This window comes from Triticum aestivum, chromosome 4B (assembly GCF_018294505.1).
Source record: "Triticum aestivum cultivar Chinese Spring chromosome 4B, IWGSC CS RefSeq v2.1, whole genome shotgun sequence".
Taxonomy (NCBI): Eukaryota; Viridiplantae; Streptophyta; class Magnoliopsida; order Poales; family Poaceae; genus Triticum; species Triticum aestivum.
The window spans coordinates 615847508-615860955 of NC_057804.1; the positions used below are offsets into that span (position 1 = coordinate 615847508).

General features: G+C 49.3%; 2 protein-coding genes and 1 long non-coding RNA gene across 4 annotated transcripts in view; 1 reads left to right on the forward strand and 2 right to left on the reverse strand.

Moving 5' to 3' along the window:
• The first annotated feature begins 1308 nt into the window (after positions 1 to 1308).
• Positions 1309 to 2585, forward strand: LOC123093604 (uncharacterized). The gene is made up of 2 exons (XR_006445423.1): positions 1309 to 1560; positions 2125 to 2585. It is a non-coding gene; the product is annotated as an uncharacterized lncRNA (long non-coding RNA).
• Positions 2586 to 2759: 174 nt separating this feature from the next.
• Positions 2760 to 7004, reverse strand: CAT1 (catalase-1-like). The gene is made up of 6 exons (NM_001405704.1): positions 6726 to 7004; positions 6527 to 6623; positions 3771 to 4915; positions 3621 to 3688; positions 3412 to 3505; positions 2760 to 3269 (listed from the first exon to the last, which is right to left on the reverse strand). Exons 1-6 carry the CDS (start codon positions 6738 to 6740, stop codon positions 3210 to 3212), a joined length of 1479 nt encoding a protein of 492 aa, NP_001392633.1. The 5' UTR covers positions 6741 to 7004; the 3' UTR covers positions 2760 to 3209.
• A 5548-nt stretch (positions 7005 to 12552) lies between these two features.
• Positions 12553 to 13448, reverse strand: part of LOC123093602 (ubiquitin domain-containing protein DSK2a) — a 7680-nt gene continuing 6784 nt past the window's right edge. For both annotated transcript variants that reach the window (XM_044515594.1, XM_044515595.1), the window contains exons 7-8: positions 13130 to 13216; positions 12553 to 13018 (exon numbers count right to left, since the gene is read on the reverse strand). In XM_044515594.1, the coding sequence (XP_044371529.1) occupies positions 12870 to 13018; positions 13130 to 13216 (236 nt within the window). In that variant the 3' untranslated portion in view covers positions 12553 to 12869. The remainder of the gene's footprint in view (positions 13019 to 13129; positions 13217 to 13448) is intronic.

The following is a 13448-nucleotide window of genomic DNA, read 5'->3' on the forward strand; positions in this document are numbered from 1 at the left end:
CGGCGGCTGCGGACAGGCTCCGCGGGCCCGAGCCGGGCCCGGCGGGCCTCGCACGGTGGGAGGAGAGAGAAAGGGCCGACGGGGACAGGTGTCGGCGCGGGATTCGGCGGGCGGCGGAGGCGGACATGTCCGGCTGCGGCCGGACGTGTCCGGTGGCGGCGGGGAGGATTAGGCTAGGGTTTCATCCGCGAAAATTGTGGGGGAGGCACCTATTTATAGATTCTGGGAGTTAGGAGAGTCTAAATGGGGTGCGATTTTCGCCCACACGATCGTGATCGAACGACCGAGAGCATGGAGGGGAGTTTGCTGAGTTTTGGGCCACTTTGGAGGGTGTTGGGCTGCAAGACAAAAGAGGCTTTTACGGTTACACGGTTAACCGTTGGAGTATCAAACGGACTCCAAATGGCACGAAACTTGACAGGCGGTCTACCGGTGGTATACCAAGGCCGCTTGGCAAACCTCGGGCCATTCCGAGAAAGTTTAACACCCGCTCACAACAGGAGACAAAAAGGGGGACGCTAGAGGACATAGGAGTGCCGGATTGCAAAACGGACAACGGGGAAAATGCTCGGATGCATGAGACGAACACGTATGCAATGCAATGCACATGATGACACGATAAAATGTAACACGCAAGCCAATGACATGGCAAAGACGACAAATAACTGGCAGACACCTGGCGCATCGAATCCGGGGCGTTACACTCCCCCTGTGTAAAACGCTTTTAAATCGGTGCAAAATGTTGTGGTTCGATGGTATGGGACTAAAAAAGACGCAGTAGCCCCAGCCTTACCGACCGGCATTGCTCCCGTTCCGGCGCCCGTCCCCTTCATCCCTTCATTGCAGCACGATACATCGTCATGGGGAGCGACGGAGCTGTGCCGACGTGCGGCCCCCGGGCTCCTACTCCACTCACGGTGGTCGCCTTCCCTTCTCACTAACGTCAATGGTGGTGCGGCAAGGTTGGAGGGGGGTGGAGATAGTCGCCCCATTTCCACGGCGGCGGACGGAGCTGCTCTCCGGTGAGGTATTCGGGGGAGGAGATGCCGATCGATGGTGGAGTGAATAGGAAGAACGGCTGGACAATGTACGTTTTTTTGAGGCACTGGACAGTGTACGTCTTTTTAGACAAAACTGGACTTTTTTTGAGACAACAAAACTAGACAGTTGTACGTACAGCGGCGTCCCCGGCCTTAATTATCTCCTAGGTAGGCCCATAGAGACGCCGGTCCAGGCCCTCTGAAAATTCGGCCCAGTATGCATTGTAGATAGCGCCGCAGACCAGAAATTCGGCCCGTGCTATTCACATCTCTTCTCCAACGGTTAGAAGCGGGCCGCGGCGGCCGCCGATATCCGCGGCCGCCACCCAGGCTCTCCGCCGCGGCCGGAGAGAGTCGGAGGTTTTTGGGCTGTAGGCGAAGGCCTCGTGAGTGGTGCAGCAGATGGGCACGAACGAGCACCTCTGCCTCCGAGGACGCTACGCTACCATCCCGGCGCTTCTCGTCTCCGAGGAGCTCCTCCTCGCGCCGGGCAGCGACGCCGCCACACCTCTTCTCACAGGTTTGGTTCCTCACGTCCTCTCACGCCGTGGAGACTCGAACTGGTTTCATTGGATTTGGATAAGATGCACAACACTGCACACACAAGATCTTGCTCCATCAACCAACACGGTATTCCATCTTGAATAGTAAAGTCAAATGGATCTTCTTTCTTGCATAGACACACTTTCTACAATTACCATGACGATATACTTGGATCCATATTGCACCATAGCTCTAGCTATGATATTTGGCAAACAAAAGTGTAAAATCCCTTGACTTGACATTTCAAGAAACTTTCATTACCCCTGCATTTGGATTTATTTTGGCAAGGGCAAAGCTAGGGGAAAATCCCACATTGTATACTTCTATTTCACTTTAACCCTTTTGATTAGGTTGTTCTTTTATTTTGTTCTTTTGATTAAGTAAACATACAGCCTATTGTTGGTATATTCTTGAAGATGTATTATCCGGATTTTGGCAGTTGTTTTATACATTATGTTTATCTCTTCCTGCCAAAAATTGCTCAATCTAAACTCCTTGTAATATCATACACATGATTAAAATATTCTTCCTGCTGACGCAGGTGTTTTCTTGAGTCACGAAGGGAAGTGTTTGTCTTAAATGTGTTTATACTGTGTAGTGAGGTGCTGCTAGACCTGCATCTTGAGAAGGTGGATGTGTCGTCTTTCAGGTTTTGCCATGTTCCATTATCACTGTCATTAATATTTCTTCTGAAGTATTGTTATCCTGTGTCTACTTGTTGCAATACCTTTCATCGTCGGAGTTGAGGAAGAGCAATGCTTGGTCCTTGCAGGAAAATATGATGAGCTGAAAATTACTCTGCAAGATGTAGGTCTTCTTGCTCTGATTTACTCTGTGACTCCAATATAACCAACACAAAGTTTGATGAACGAACATAGACAACATGCAACTTTATTATTTATATTTATTGTTTGTTGTCTGAGAATTCTGTAGAACATTGTATGGAACAAAAATGTGTGTGTGTTGCTAGCATGAAAGGAAGATTTAATTTTTCCTGAGAAATGGTAGTCTGCTAGAGTGTGAGTGACATGTCACATGCGATTTATTTCAGCACCAGACTTATGTACATTTGAATCACAAACGGGTTATTCTAGTCCTCAGGCAACTAAGAAATAACTTTCTAACTCACCATTGAGAACCGGTCGATGAAGACCTTGGGATTCATGCAAGTAAACAGAGGAAGTAGAAGATTTTGATTGGAGAGCTATCGGGTTCATTGAGAGAAAAATAAGCATTTCTAAGTCAACTCAGACATAGCCACGCTCCTAAAACTATTTAGTTGTTGTTCCAAGAAAAGAAGCCATTGCAAAGGACAAACACAAGAGATTATTGGTATACATACTCTTCAACTTATTCTTAATTTGGTTCATTAATCAAGATGCATTCACTTTACAATAATCATGAAGTATCAGGAGAAACGGGCTCTTGTACAAATTATTACATGAATGACGGACGACAATGCGCATAACGTGTGGTAGAATCATATGTATGTCCTCTTTTCAAAATAGGCTCAGTAAAATGAAGTAGGTAGATGCAGCATTTGGTACGTAATTCTTTGCCGATAAGAGGGAAGAACTTGGACGGCCCTGAAGCAGATTTCTGATTTGCGCACTCCATGGACTGATCTTACATGCTCGGCTTGGAGCTGAGACGGCTCGCGAGCTTCTGGCCGAGAGACTTGTCAGCCTGCACGATCCCACAAGAAGCGATTCAGTATGCCTTATCTTACTATATTCTTCAGAGATCATGGAAAAAATTACACACAAATTTCTTCAGAGAACATGCAAATGCTGTGCGCATCTGTAAGGATGTTCCCCTGTTTGATTACCTGAGACCAGTAGGAGAGCCAGATGGCCTTGATCTCATGGGTGAGGCGGGGGTCCGACAGCGCGTCGATCCATCTGTTGATGAATCGCTCTTGCCTGAACGTACACACACACACACATACATCATTCAGTTAGCAATACCAAATTGATTAACCATGCAAGTTCATAACAATTGCTTGCTAATTGATACAGTAGCTTTGGTACTACGCACCTTGCCGGGTCCATGGAGCGGTACCTCTCCCCGGGCTGCTTGAAGTTGTTCTCCTTCTCGATCACCATCTACAATTCATGCATCATGCATTTTAACTTGCTAACTTGTGAGAAGAACGGATCAGGAGGTACTAGCAGGTAAGGTACAAACCTTCTCGCGGCGGCCGTTGAGGGTGCGGGAGGGGATGGGGTAGCGGGGCGCGTGCTTGGCGGGGTCGAACCTTGAGGGGAAGTAGTCGACCTCCTCGTCGCGGTGCATGAAGTTCATGAGCCCGTCGTAGTGGTTGTTGTGGTGGGAGCACTTGGGCGCGTTGGCCGGCAGCAGCAGGTAGTTGGGCCCCAGACGGTGGCGCTGCGTGTCGGAGTAGGAGAAGATCCTCGTCTGCAGCAGCTTGTCGTCCGAGTAGTACACCCCGGGGACGATGATCCCGGGGCAGAAGGCCAGCTGCTCGTTCTCCGAGAAGAAGTTGTCGATGTTGCGGTTCAGCACCAGCCGCCCCACGGGCTGCAGCGGCACCACGTCCTCGGGCCACGTCTTGGTCACGTCCAGCGGGTCGAAGTCGAACCGCTCCTCATAGTCCGGGTCGATGGTCTGGATGTAGAAGGTCCACTCCGGGTAGTTGCCGGCGGCGATGGAGTCGGTGAGGTCCTTGGTGGCGTGGCTGTGGTTGGTGCCGCCCACCGTGACCGCCTCCTCCTCCAGCAGCGACTTGACGCCGCAGGTGGGCTTCCAGTGGAACTTGACGTAGTGCGCCTTGCCGGCGCGGTTCACCAGCGTGTAGGTGTTGACGCCGGAGCCGTCCATGTGGCGGTAGTCGGCGGGCACGCCGATGTCGTCGAAGAGGAAGGTGAACATGTGGAGCGACTCCGGGTGGTGGGAGAAGAAGTCGAGGATCCGCCAGTTCTCCTGGATGTGGGTCTTGGGGTTGGGCTTGAGCGCGTGCACCATGTCCGGGAACTTCATGCCGTCGCGGATGAAGAAGACGGGGAAGTTGTTGCCCACCAGGTCCCAGTTGCCCTCCCGGGTGTAGAACTTGATGGCGAAGCCGCGCGGGTCGCGGAGCGTCTCGGGGGAGCCGCGCTCGTGGATCACGGTGGAGAAGCGCACTATGACGGGGGTCTGCACCCCCGGCGCGCGGAGGAAGTCGGCGCAGGTCAGGTGGGAGACGTCGTGGGTGACCTCGAAGAAGCCCTTGGCGCTGGCGCCCCGGGCGTGTACCACCCGCTCCGGGATGCGCTCACGGTCGAAGTCGGCGATCTTCTCCACCAGGTGGTAGTCCTCCAGCAGGATCGGACCTGGATTCATTCACAGTTCGACACACAGTTATAGGCAGAAGTCGTCAGCGTTAGACACTCGATTGATACGCACGGCACGTTAGTTCTGAATATTTTTTCAATCTCCAGCAGGCAGCAGGATGGCCCTGAATACGTAGTTACAGAATTAAACAACCGGTTGATTATTGATATGCATGGTAGTGGTACGTGACTTTCAATTGATCTTAATCTCTTTCTTTCACCATGAATGACTCATGCACCCCCGGTTGTACTGAAGAACACAAATCATTTCGTTTATTTAATTTTTGCAGGCAAAAACCTCTGTTCCTCTGTATGGGCGACGATGGCATTTTTGTGTCGTCTTCCTTCCTGAAGGCGTCGGCCGGGGACTGCTCAGGGTGGTGGAGTTGCTGGTAGTTCAGAGTCGACACGAGATGGCACGTAGGTGGAGCGGAGTGGCATCAACCGTATCGTTGACGGTGGGTCTCGGCAGCATGGCACAGTGGAGACTCGGCGTCTGATGCGCGGAGATGGACTCGCGCAGGCGGAGGAAGCTGTCTGGCGTCATGGTGGCGTTGATGGCAGAGAGGCCTGGCAAGGTCGGTGCATCAGTTCTGCCCTGAGGATTGACCGATGGAAGATGGAGGTGACGGCCCTTGCAGCATTGCCATGCTCACTGGGAGTGTGTCGGGCCGATGTGGGACCCAATTCAGGTAGTGGCTTAGATGGGACACCCGGCTTTAGATGTTAGGCTTTGGTGCGATGTGTGTTTGGTATTAGGCACGGACACATTCATCAAGGGATAGGAGTAGCAACAACGTTATCAAGATAGTGGTTTCAGGCTTATTGATGTATCACCTTGTATGGTTTTTGTGAATAATTAATAATATGGCTGCATGCATCGTCCAGATGCAGAGCTCGGGGTAAAAATAATTTTTGCAGGAAAAAAGCCCAAATCACTTGAAATTGGCTTCGTCTGAACTTGCATAAACCATTTTTTTTGTTGGATGGGTTACAACTCTAGTCTGCCAAACTGCGTGTCAGGAGAAAACTCTCTTTGTAGATTTATGATCAGATTTTTAACAAATACTAGATCGGTGCTGAAGCATGGTACAATGTTTGTTTCAGAGTTTACAAAGAACAACCTACTTTACATGGGCAGATCATGCAGGGGATGGTTGTGTTGTAGTACTAATAATTACATACAGGAATTCGGTTTCAGTGTGATAGGTATTACGGCAGTCATTCACAAACATGAAGTAAGTAAGTCAGTCAGTCTTGGTAATCTTAGGCCTAGCTTAGTTCTTTGGCCCAGGCCAGGTTTGTGGCTGGGCGCTGTGAAACGGTGTTGATGTGGCTGATTTTGGCCTCGCTTGACAAAAGTTGTGGCTGGGGGAACCCCCTTAATTTCAAAGCAGAAAAAAAAAAACAGGAAGAGACTATTCACGTACTAGGATGCAAGCTCAAATTCACTGGAGGAGCGGCCAAAAATTAAGCAAGTAGTACTATAGTACCAAGTACCAAGTTTCATTTTCCGCCAGTATTAATTCTGGACGTACGTGCGTACTTTGCTTGCTACAGTAGTGTGGCCATGGGTCGTAGGAAAAGCATGGTGAGCACAGGTGTGAGTACCTCGGGATCCGACGGTGAGGGAGTTGTCGTTGTTCCAGACGGGCGCGCCGGAGTTGGTGCTCCACATCGGGGCGTTGAAGGAGCTCGACGGCCGGTACTGCGCCACACAAGCGACACGAAACTCCCATCAAAACCAAAGCCATGAACCAGCACGAGGCGCGAGTTAACAGCTGAGCAGCGGAGAGAGCAGAGCACGCACCTTGTAGGGGTCCATGGCGAACGGAGGAACGGTCGGCGGGCGGACGGCCGGCGGTGCGCTCGCGGAATGACGACTAGGCGAGCCTCGCCCCGCGGCGCCGATAGTTTTATAGCGGGAACGAGAGGACCGTAGAGATTTGTCCCCGTGCCGGATCGACGCTTCTGGGCCTTCGATCGTTCGTGGGCGTACGTGTGCTTCTGCCTGCTCCGGGGGTCGGGTGGGCGGATACGGGCCGCGCGCGCCTCATCCACACGCGCCCCGGCGGGCGCTCCCCGGCCAGAATAAAACGGGCAGTTTCCGGCGTGACCATCGGATAAACGCGGGCGGGAAATGGAACTGGGTGTGAACGGGGCGGGGGATGCGAATTTGGCAGATGCCGTTCACATGGCCCGCACGCGAGGCGACCGTGGCACGGCGGAAGAGACGCCTCTGCCTATCTATCGCGTGCAGGTGCGGCACCATCACCGTCTTGCCCCGGAGGCACTAGAGCTAAGCCAAGGGAGAGTTTGTTTGTTCGTTTCCCGCTACTAGGAGCCACCACACCTCTTCTCTTGATCTAAAGATGATTAAGAATTTACCTTTCACCTCAAATGTGTAGTGAACCGCGATGCTACACGTCGTTGGGCCCTGTACCTACCGACTGGTGTTCAATTCCTTGGCATCACGACTTGCGCGTTGTTAGAAATAGAGATAGAATCTACTGTATTGTAATCTCAACAAACTCTATCTCTCCCTCTCCCTCTCGTATCTATCTCCCCTTGTTATAACGACCGAATCATGAAACGATCGGTCCTGCCTTGTAAGCCACGACAGGGGCGATTCCTGTCCCTAATCAATATAAACCAACGCGGCTCCTCATCGAGGAGTAGGAACGCTTCCATCTAACATGGTATACAGAGCCATCCTCTTTCCATCGATCTAGCCAGAAGCTTTCTTCCTCGTTCACCCTCGCCATCGCCATGTCGTCCTCATCCACCGTCATCCTCAACCTTGGAGCCCTACCATCCGAGAAACTTACCAAAACCAACTACATCATGTGGAAGGCACAGGTCATGCCGGGCCTGCGAGGAGCGCAGGTCACCGGCCTCCTCGACGGGTCAGACGTCGCGCCACCGAAGACGGTGCAGCGAGAGCAGACGGACAAAACCGTCACCACGGAGCCCAAACCGCTGTATGCACAGTGGATATCAAAGGATCAACAGGTTCTGAGTCATCTTCTGAACTCCTTGTCAATGGAGATCCTCGCCCAGGTTGCGAGCAAGGAGACAACCTTTGATCTCTGGACTGCCATCACCACCTTGTTCTCCTCGCAGTCCCAATCCCGCATCACCAATCTGCGGATTGCCATCACCAACACAAAGAAGGGCTCCATGTCCAGCAGCGCCTACATCTCCAGGATGAAGAACCTGGGGGACGAACTCGCAGCGGCAGGACGTCCCGTCTCGGATCCAGAGATGGTGGATTATGTTCTCGCCGGCCTTGACAGAGATTATGATCCTGTTGTGGCAGCAGCTATTGGCGCAATCAAGAACCAGATCACAGTTGATGACTTGTTTGCTCAGATCGCGGCGTTCGATCAGCGAGTCGAGATGCTTGGCGATGGGCCTGACGGGGGTTTCAAAACCTCTGCAAATTTGGCGTACAGGGGGCGCGGACGCGGCTACAGCAGGGGCCGCGGGCACAGCAGCAGCAGAGGACGCGGCCGTGGCAGGCGTCCTTCCCCGACTCCATCTGGTGGCCACGGCGGCGGCAGAGGTGGTCGCGGTCGCCCACAACAACAACGACAGCAGCAAGAACATGATTATCCAGAATGTCAAATCTGCTACAAACATCATCCAGGAGGTGCTCGTGATTGTTGGCATAGGTATGATGAAGATGAACCCGAGGAGAAGAGTGCAAACATGGTCACCAACTCCTATGGCGTCGACGCGAACTGGTATGCAGATACCGGTGCTTCACATCACATCACCGGCGAGCTGGACAAGTTGACGTTTAAGGAGAAGTACCATGGACATGATCAAGTACACACCGCAAGCGGTTCTGGTATGAAAGTTGCTCATATTGGTCATTCAATCGTTAAAACCCCTAAAAAAACCTTGCATCTAAACAAAGTTCTTCATGTCCCTGAAGCCTCACAAAATCTTCTTTCCGTTCATCGATTTACCTTAGATAATCGTGTCCTTATTGAATTTTACCCTTATTTCTTTTTGGTAAAGGACTTGGACACGAGGAGAATCCTTCTTAGGGGCAAATGCGTGGGAGGTCTCTACCCACTTATATATTCGTCATCATCATCGAATAAACGAGCCTTTGTCGCTATCAAGCCTTCATCATCCAAGTGGCATAGTAGATTAGGTCGCCCTTCATCAGTCATTGTTAAATTTGTTCTTAGCAAGAATAAACTTCCTGTTTCTCATGAGATAAGTGAGTCGATTTGTGATCCATGTCAACAGGCTAAAAGCCATCAACTTCCATACCCTGTATCTACTAGCATATCTACTGCACCCTTGCAACTAGTTTTCTCAGATGTTTGGGGGCCAGCTCCTACTTCAGTCGGTAGATACTCATATTATGTAAGCTTTATTGATGATTATAGCAAGTTTACATGGATCTATCTTCTTAAGAAACGGTCTGAAGTGTTTCAAGTTTTCACAAACTTTAAAAATCTTGTTGAAAGAAAACTAGACACTAAGATCATCGCCATGCAAACCGACTGGGGAGGTGAATACAGGAAACTGAATTCATTCTTTCAGCAACTTGGTATTTCTCATCATGTTGCATGCCCCCATGCGCACCAGCAAAATGGTTCAGCAGAAAGAAAACACCGTCATGTTGTTGAAGTAGGCCTAGCTCTACTCGCAAATGCATCTATGCCACTAAAATTCTGGGATGAAGCATTCTTAACTGCCACACATCTCATCAACTTGCTCCCTAGCAAAGTCATCAATTTTGAGACTCCTATCACACGTCTTTTTGGCACTAGCCCAGATTACAAGTCTCTGCCTGTCTTTGGTTGTGCATGCTGGCCTAACCTACGGCCATATAACTCACGCAAGCTTGCTTTCCGTTCCAAACGATGTGTTTTCCTGGGATATAGTCCTATTCACAAAGGAGTAAAATGTCTAGATGTCTCTACTGGCAGAGTTTATATATCCCGTGATGTTGTTTTCGATGAGTCCATTTTCCCTTTTGCCTCTCTTCACCCTAACGCCGGAGCCATTCTTAAGAAAGAAATCCTTCTTCTTCCTCCAAACCTTCGGAATTTTGAGCAAGGGGGCGATGATTGTACTGACCAATATGACACTTCAATCAGTTCTAGTGGTGCATCTGTTCATGTGCAGGGTCATGGAGAAAACGCAGGAGAAAACGGTGCTCAAAACAATCAAGATTTGGCACAAAACGGCCCTATATTGCATGTGTTGGAGGAAGAAGAGGCAGGCGCAGACCACGAGGTAGATCCGGCGCAACCTGCGACGCCGCAGCGCCTGGCGTCCTTGGATCACGTGCAGCGATCAACTCCGGATCCCAGAGGCCAGCGCCAGCACGCCACGTCGCCGGACAGTGGGCCGGCTCCGCGTCCCATGTGCGGGTGGCCCACCACGACCGGTCTCCAGCCTGAGACGGTCGGCTCGGGATCGCGCGCGGTTGGCTCAGGATCGCGTGCGGTTCAGGTGATAGCGACGTCTTCGGGATCTTCTGCATCGCGTGGGGCTGCGGCTACAGAGTTTGCCAGTATTAACGCGAACACACCGGAGGCCACAGAATCAGGCGGCGGATCAGCTATGCAAAGTGGATCCAGAGAATCTGGTGCATCATCTGGATCTTCTGTGGCACGGTCGCTTGTTCAGCCACAGCCAGTGACAGTCTCGCGTGTCACAACTCGTCTTCAGAAAGGTATAAAGAATCCAAAAGTTAGAACAGATGGTACTATACGCTATGGCATGTTATGTATTGCAGGAGAGCCGACTAGATTGGAAGGTGCACTTGAAGATTCAAGGTGGAAAAATGCAATGGATGAAGAGTACTCTGCACTCATGAAAAACAAAACGTGGCATCTTGTACCTGAGCAGCGAGGTAAAAATGTTATCGACTGTAAGTGGGTATATAGAATCAAGAAAAATGCAGATGGCTCGATTGACAGGTATAAGGCACGTCTGGTTGCAAAAGGTTTTAAACAGCGTTATGGTCTGGATTATGAGGACACATTTAGTCCTGTTGTTAAAGTTGCAACTATTAGGCTTGTGTTAGCTATTGCTGTTTCCAGGGGATGGAGCTTGAGGCAGCTAGATGTACAGAACGCGTTTTTGCACGGTGTTCTGGAAGAGGAGGTTTACATGCGACAACCACCTGGGTATGAAAACAAGAAAACACCCCACTATGTGTGTAAGCTTGATAAGGCTCTTTATGGCCTAAAACAGGCACCAAGAGCATGGTACTCAAGGTTAAGTTCTCAGCTAAGGTGTCTTGGATTTGTTGTATCTAAAGCTGACACATCACTCTTCATCTATAACAAGGCAAACACAATCATATTTGTTTTGATATATGTTGATGATATTATAGTTGCCAGTTCTTCATCAAATGCCACTAATGCTCTACTTCATGATTTAAGTTCAGAGTTTGCCTTGAAAGACCTTGGTGATCTACACTTCTTCCTGGGCATTGAGGTGAAGAAGATTCCAGATGGCATAGTAATGAATCAGGAAAAGTATGCTACTGAGCTTCTGACTCGCATGAGGATGAAGGATTGTAAGCCTTCACCTACACCATTATCCTCTTCAGAAAAACTTTCAGCTTTTGAAGGGGAACCTCTAAAGGAAGAAGAGATCACGAGGTATAGGAGTGCTGTGGGTGCCTTGCAGTACTTGACATTGACAAGACCAGATATATCATTCGCTGTTAACAAGGTTTGTCAGTATCTACATGCACCTACTACTGTACAGTGGACATCTGTTAAAAGAATCATACGATATATAAAGTACACTGTAAGCCTAGGACTCCAGTTTAAACATTCTAGCTCCACTCTTGTCAGTGCCTTTTCTGATGCTGACTGGGCAGGATGCAGTGATGACAGGAGGTCAACTGGAGGATTTGCAATATTCTTTGGATCTAATCTTATTTCTTGGAGTGCCAGGAAACAGGCTACAGTGTCAAGGTCAAGTACAGAGGCTGAATATAAGTCACTAGCTAATGCAACTACTGAGATCATTTGGGTGGAATCATTATTTCATGAGTTGGGTGTTAAACAACACAGCACTTCATGCTTATGGTGTGATAATTTGGGAGCTACCTATCTCTCTGCTAATCCAGTGTTTCATGGTAGAACTAAACACATTGAGATTGATTTTCATTTTGTGAGAGAAAGGGTTGCAGAGAAGAAACTGGACATCAGATTTATTCCATCCAAAGATCAGGTAGCAGACGGCTTTACTAAGGCATTGTCCATCAAACCATTTGAGGAGTTCAAGAGAAATCTTAACATAGGATAGTTGAGATTAAGGGAGGGTGTTAGAAATAGAGATAGAATCTACTGTATTGTAATCTCAACAAACTCTATCTCTCCCTCTCCCTCTCGTATCTATCTCCCCTTGTTATAACGACCGAATCATGAAACGATCGGTCCTGCCTTGTAAGCCACGACAGGGGCGATTCCTGTCCCTAATCAATATAAACCAACGCGGCTCCTCATCGAGGAGTAGGAACGCTTAGCATTCCTTTTTTTTTCAAAAGCCAATAAATACAAGTGTTGTATGAACATTGCACGGACCAAAAGCGCGCATAGGAATCAAGCAACTTTGGCACATCTTCGATGAATTTGACAGCAAATATGTATGGGCGGTAAGAGACAATGACCATGATGTATTTTTAAAACCATCACAATTCAATATGTATGTACACCGACGACCCAAGGTACTACCACCAATATACCACAGTTTAACCACCACGACACGACACGACACGGGACTCATGTATCCATGCAAACTGCAAAGGATAGCCAGCAGAGAGACTGGTTTATTCATCCATCTTAAAACACATAGAATCTAGAGACGCTGCCTTTCAATCTCACCGGGACCGGGTAGGGTATACAGCCAATCAAACCTCACAATGCCAACTACTACAGGTGACTGGCCCTGCATATATAGTCTACTATTGCCCAAAGTTCCCAAGAAGCCGCTCCACCGCGGCATGGACATTCCCATTGGTAGCCAGCAGCGCCCGGATGTTCTCCTGTGGGTCAAAGAAACCCATTTCTTGGAGCTGAGCTAGCTGCGTCGCGTAGCGCTCTTCCGGTGGCACTGCGAATTCAGAAACTCAATTGATGAGCAAGGTTCACGGACAACACACAATCACACTATCAGACGGCGTTTCTTCCATTCAGTATTATAAACAATGAAACATATACTAACCAGTTGGGACATTTGGGACACCACCCAGGCCACCGCCAGCACCAAGCCCACTGAACATGCTCATCAAGCTGTTGAGGTTAACATTGCCTAGCATCCAATGCATTATTAGAAAAATAGCTAGATATTTGTGTAATTATACAGCAAAAAGTTTAAGCCTGTTTCACTTAACACGAGTTTGCAAGCACAGTATGAGATTAAAAAAAATCATTGACTTCGCATGCAATAGTTGGATGAGGCATCTCAAGGATATAAAAAATAAAGTAAAGCAGGGAATGCATATATAACAAATCAGGAACACAAAACTGTTTCCAAGTAGAGT

What these genes read in the sequence shown, in the direction of transcription:
- CAT1 (NM_001405704.1), bottom strand. An exon ending in CCTCACCGTCGGATCCCGAG is followed by an intron (nt 4,916 to 6,526) that starts GTACTCACACCT and finishes GAATGAATCCAG; the next exon opens with GTCCGATCCTGCTGGAGGAC. An exon ending in CGCTCCATGGACCCGGCAAG is followed by an intron (nt 3,506 to 3,620) that starts GTGCGTAGTACC and finishes GTGTACGTTCAG; the next exon opens with GCAAGAGCGATTCATCAACA.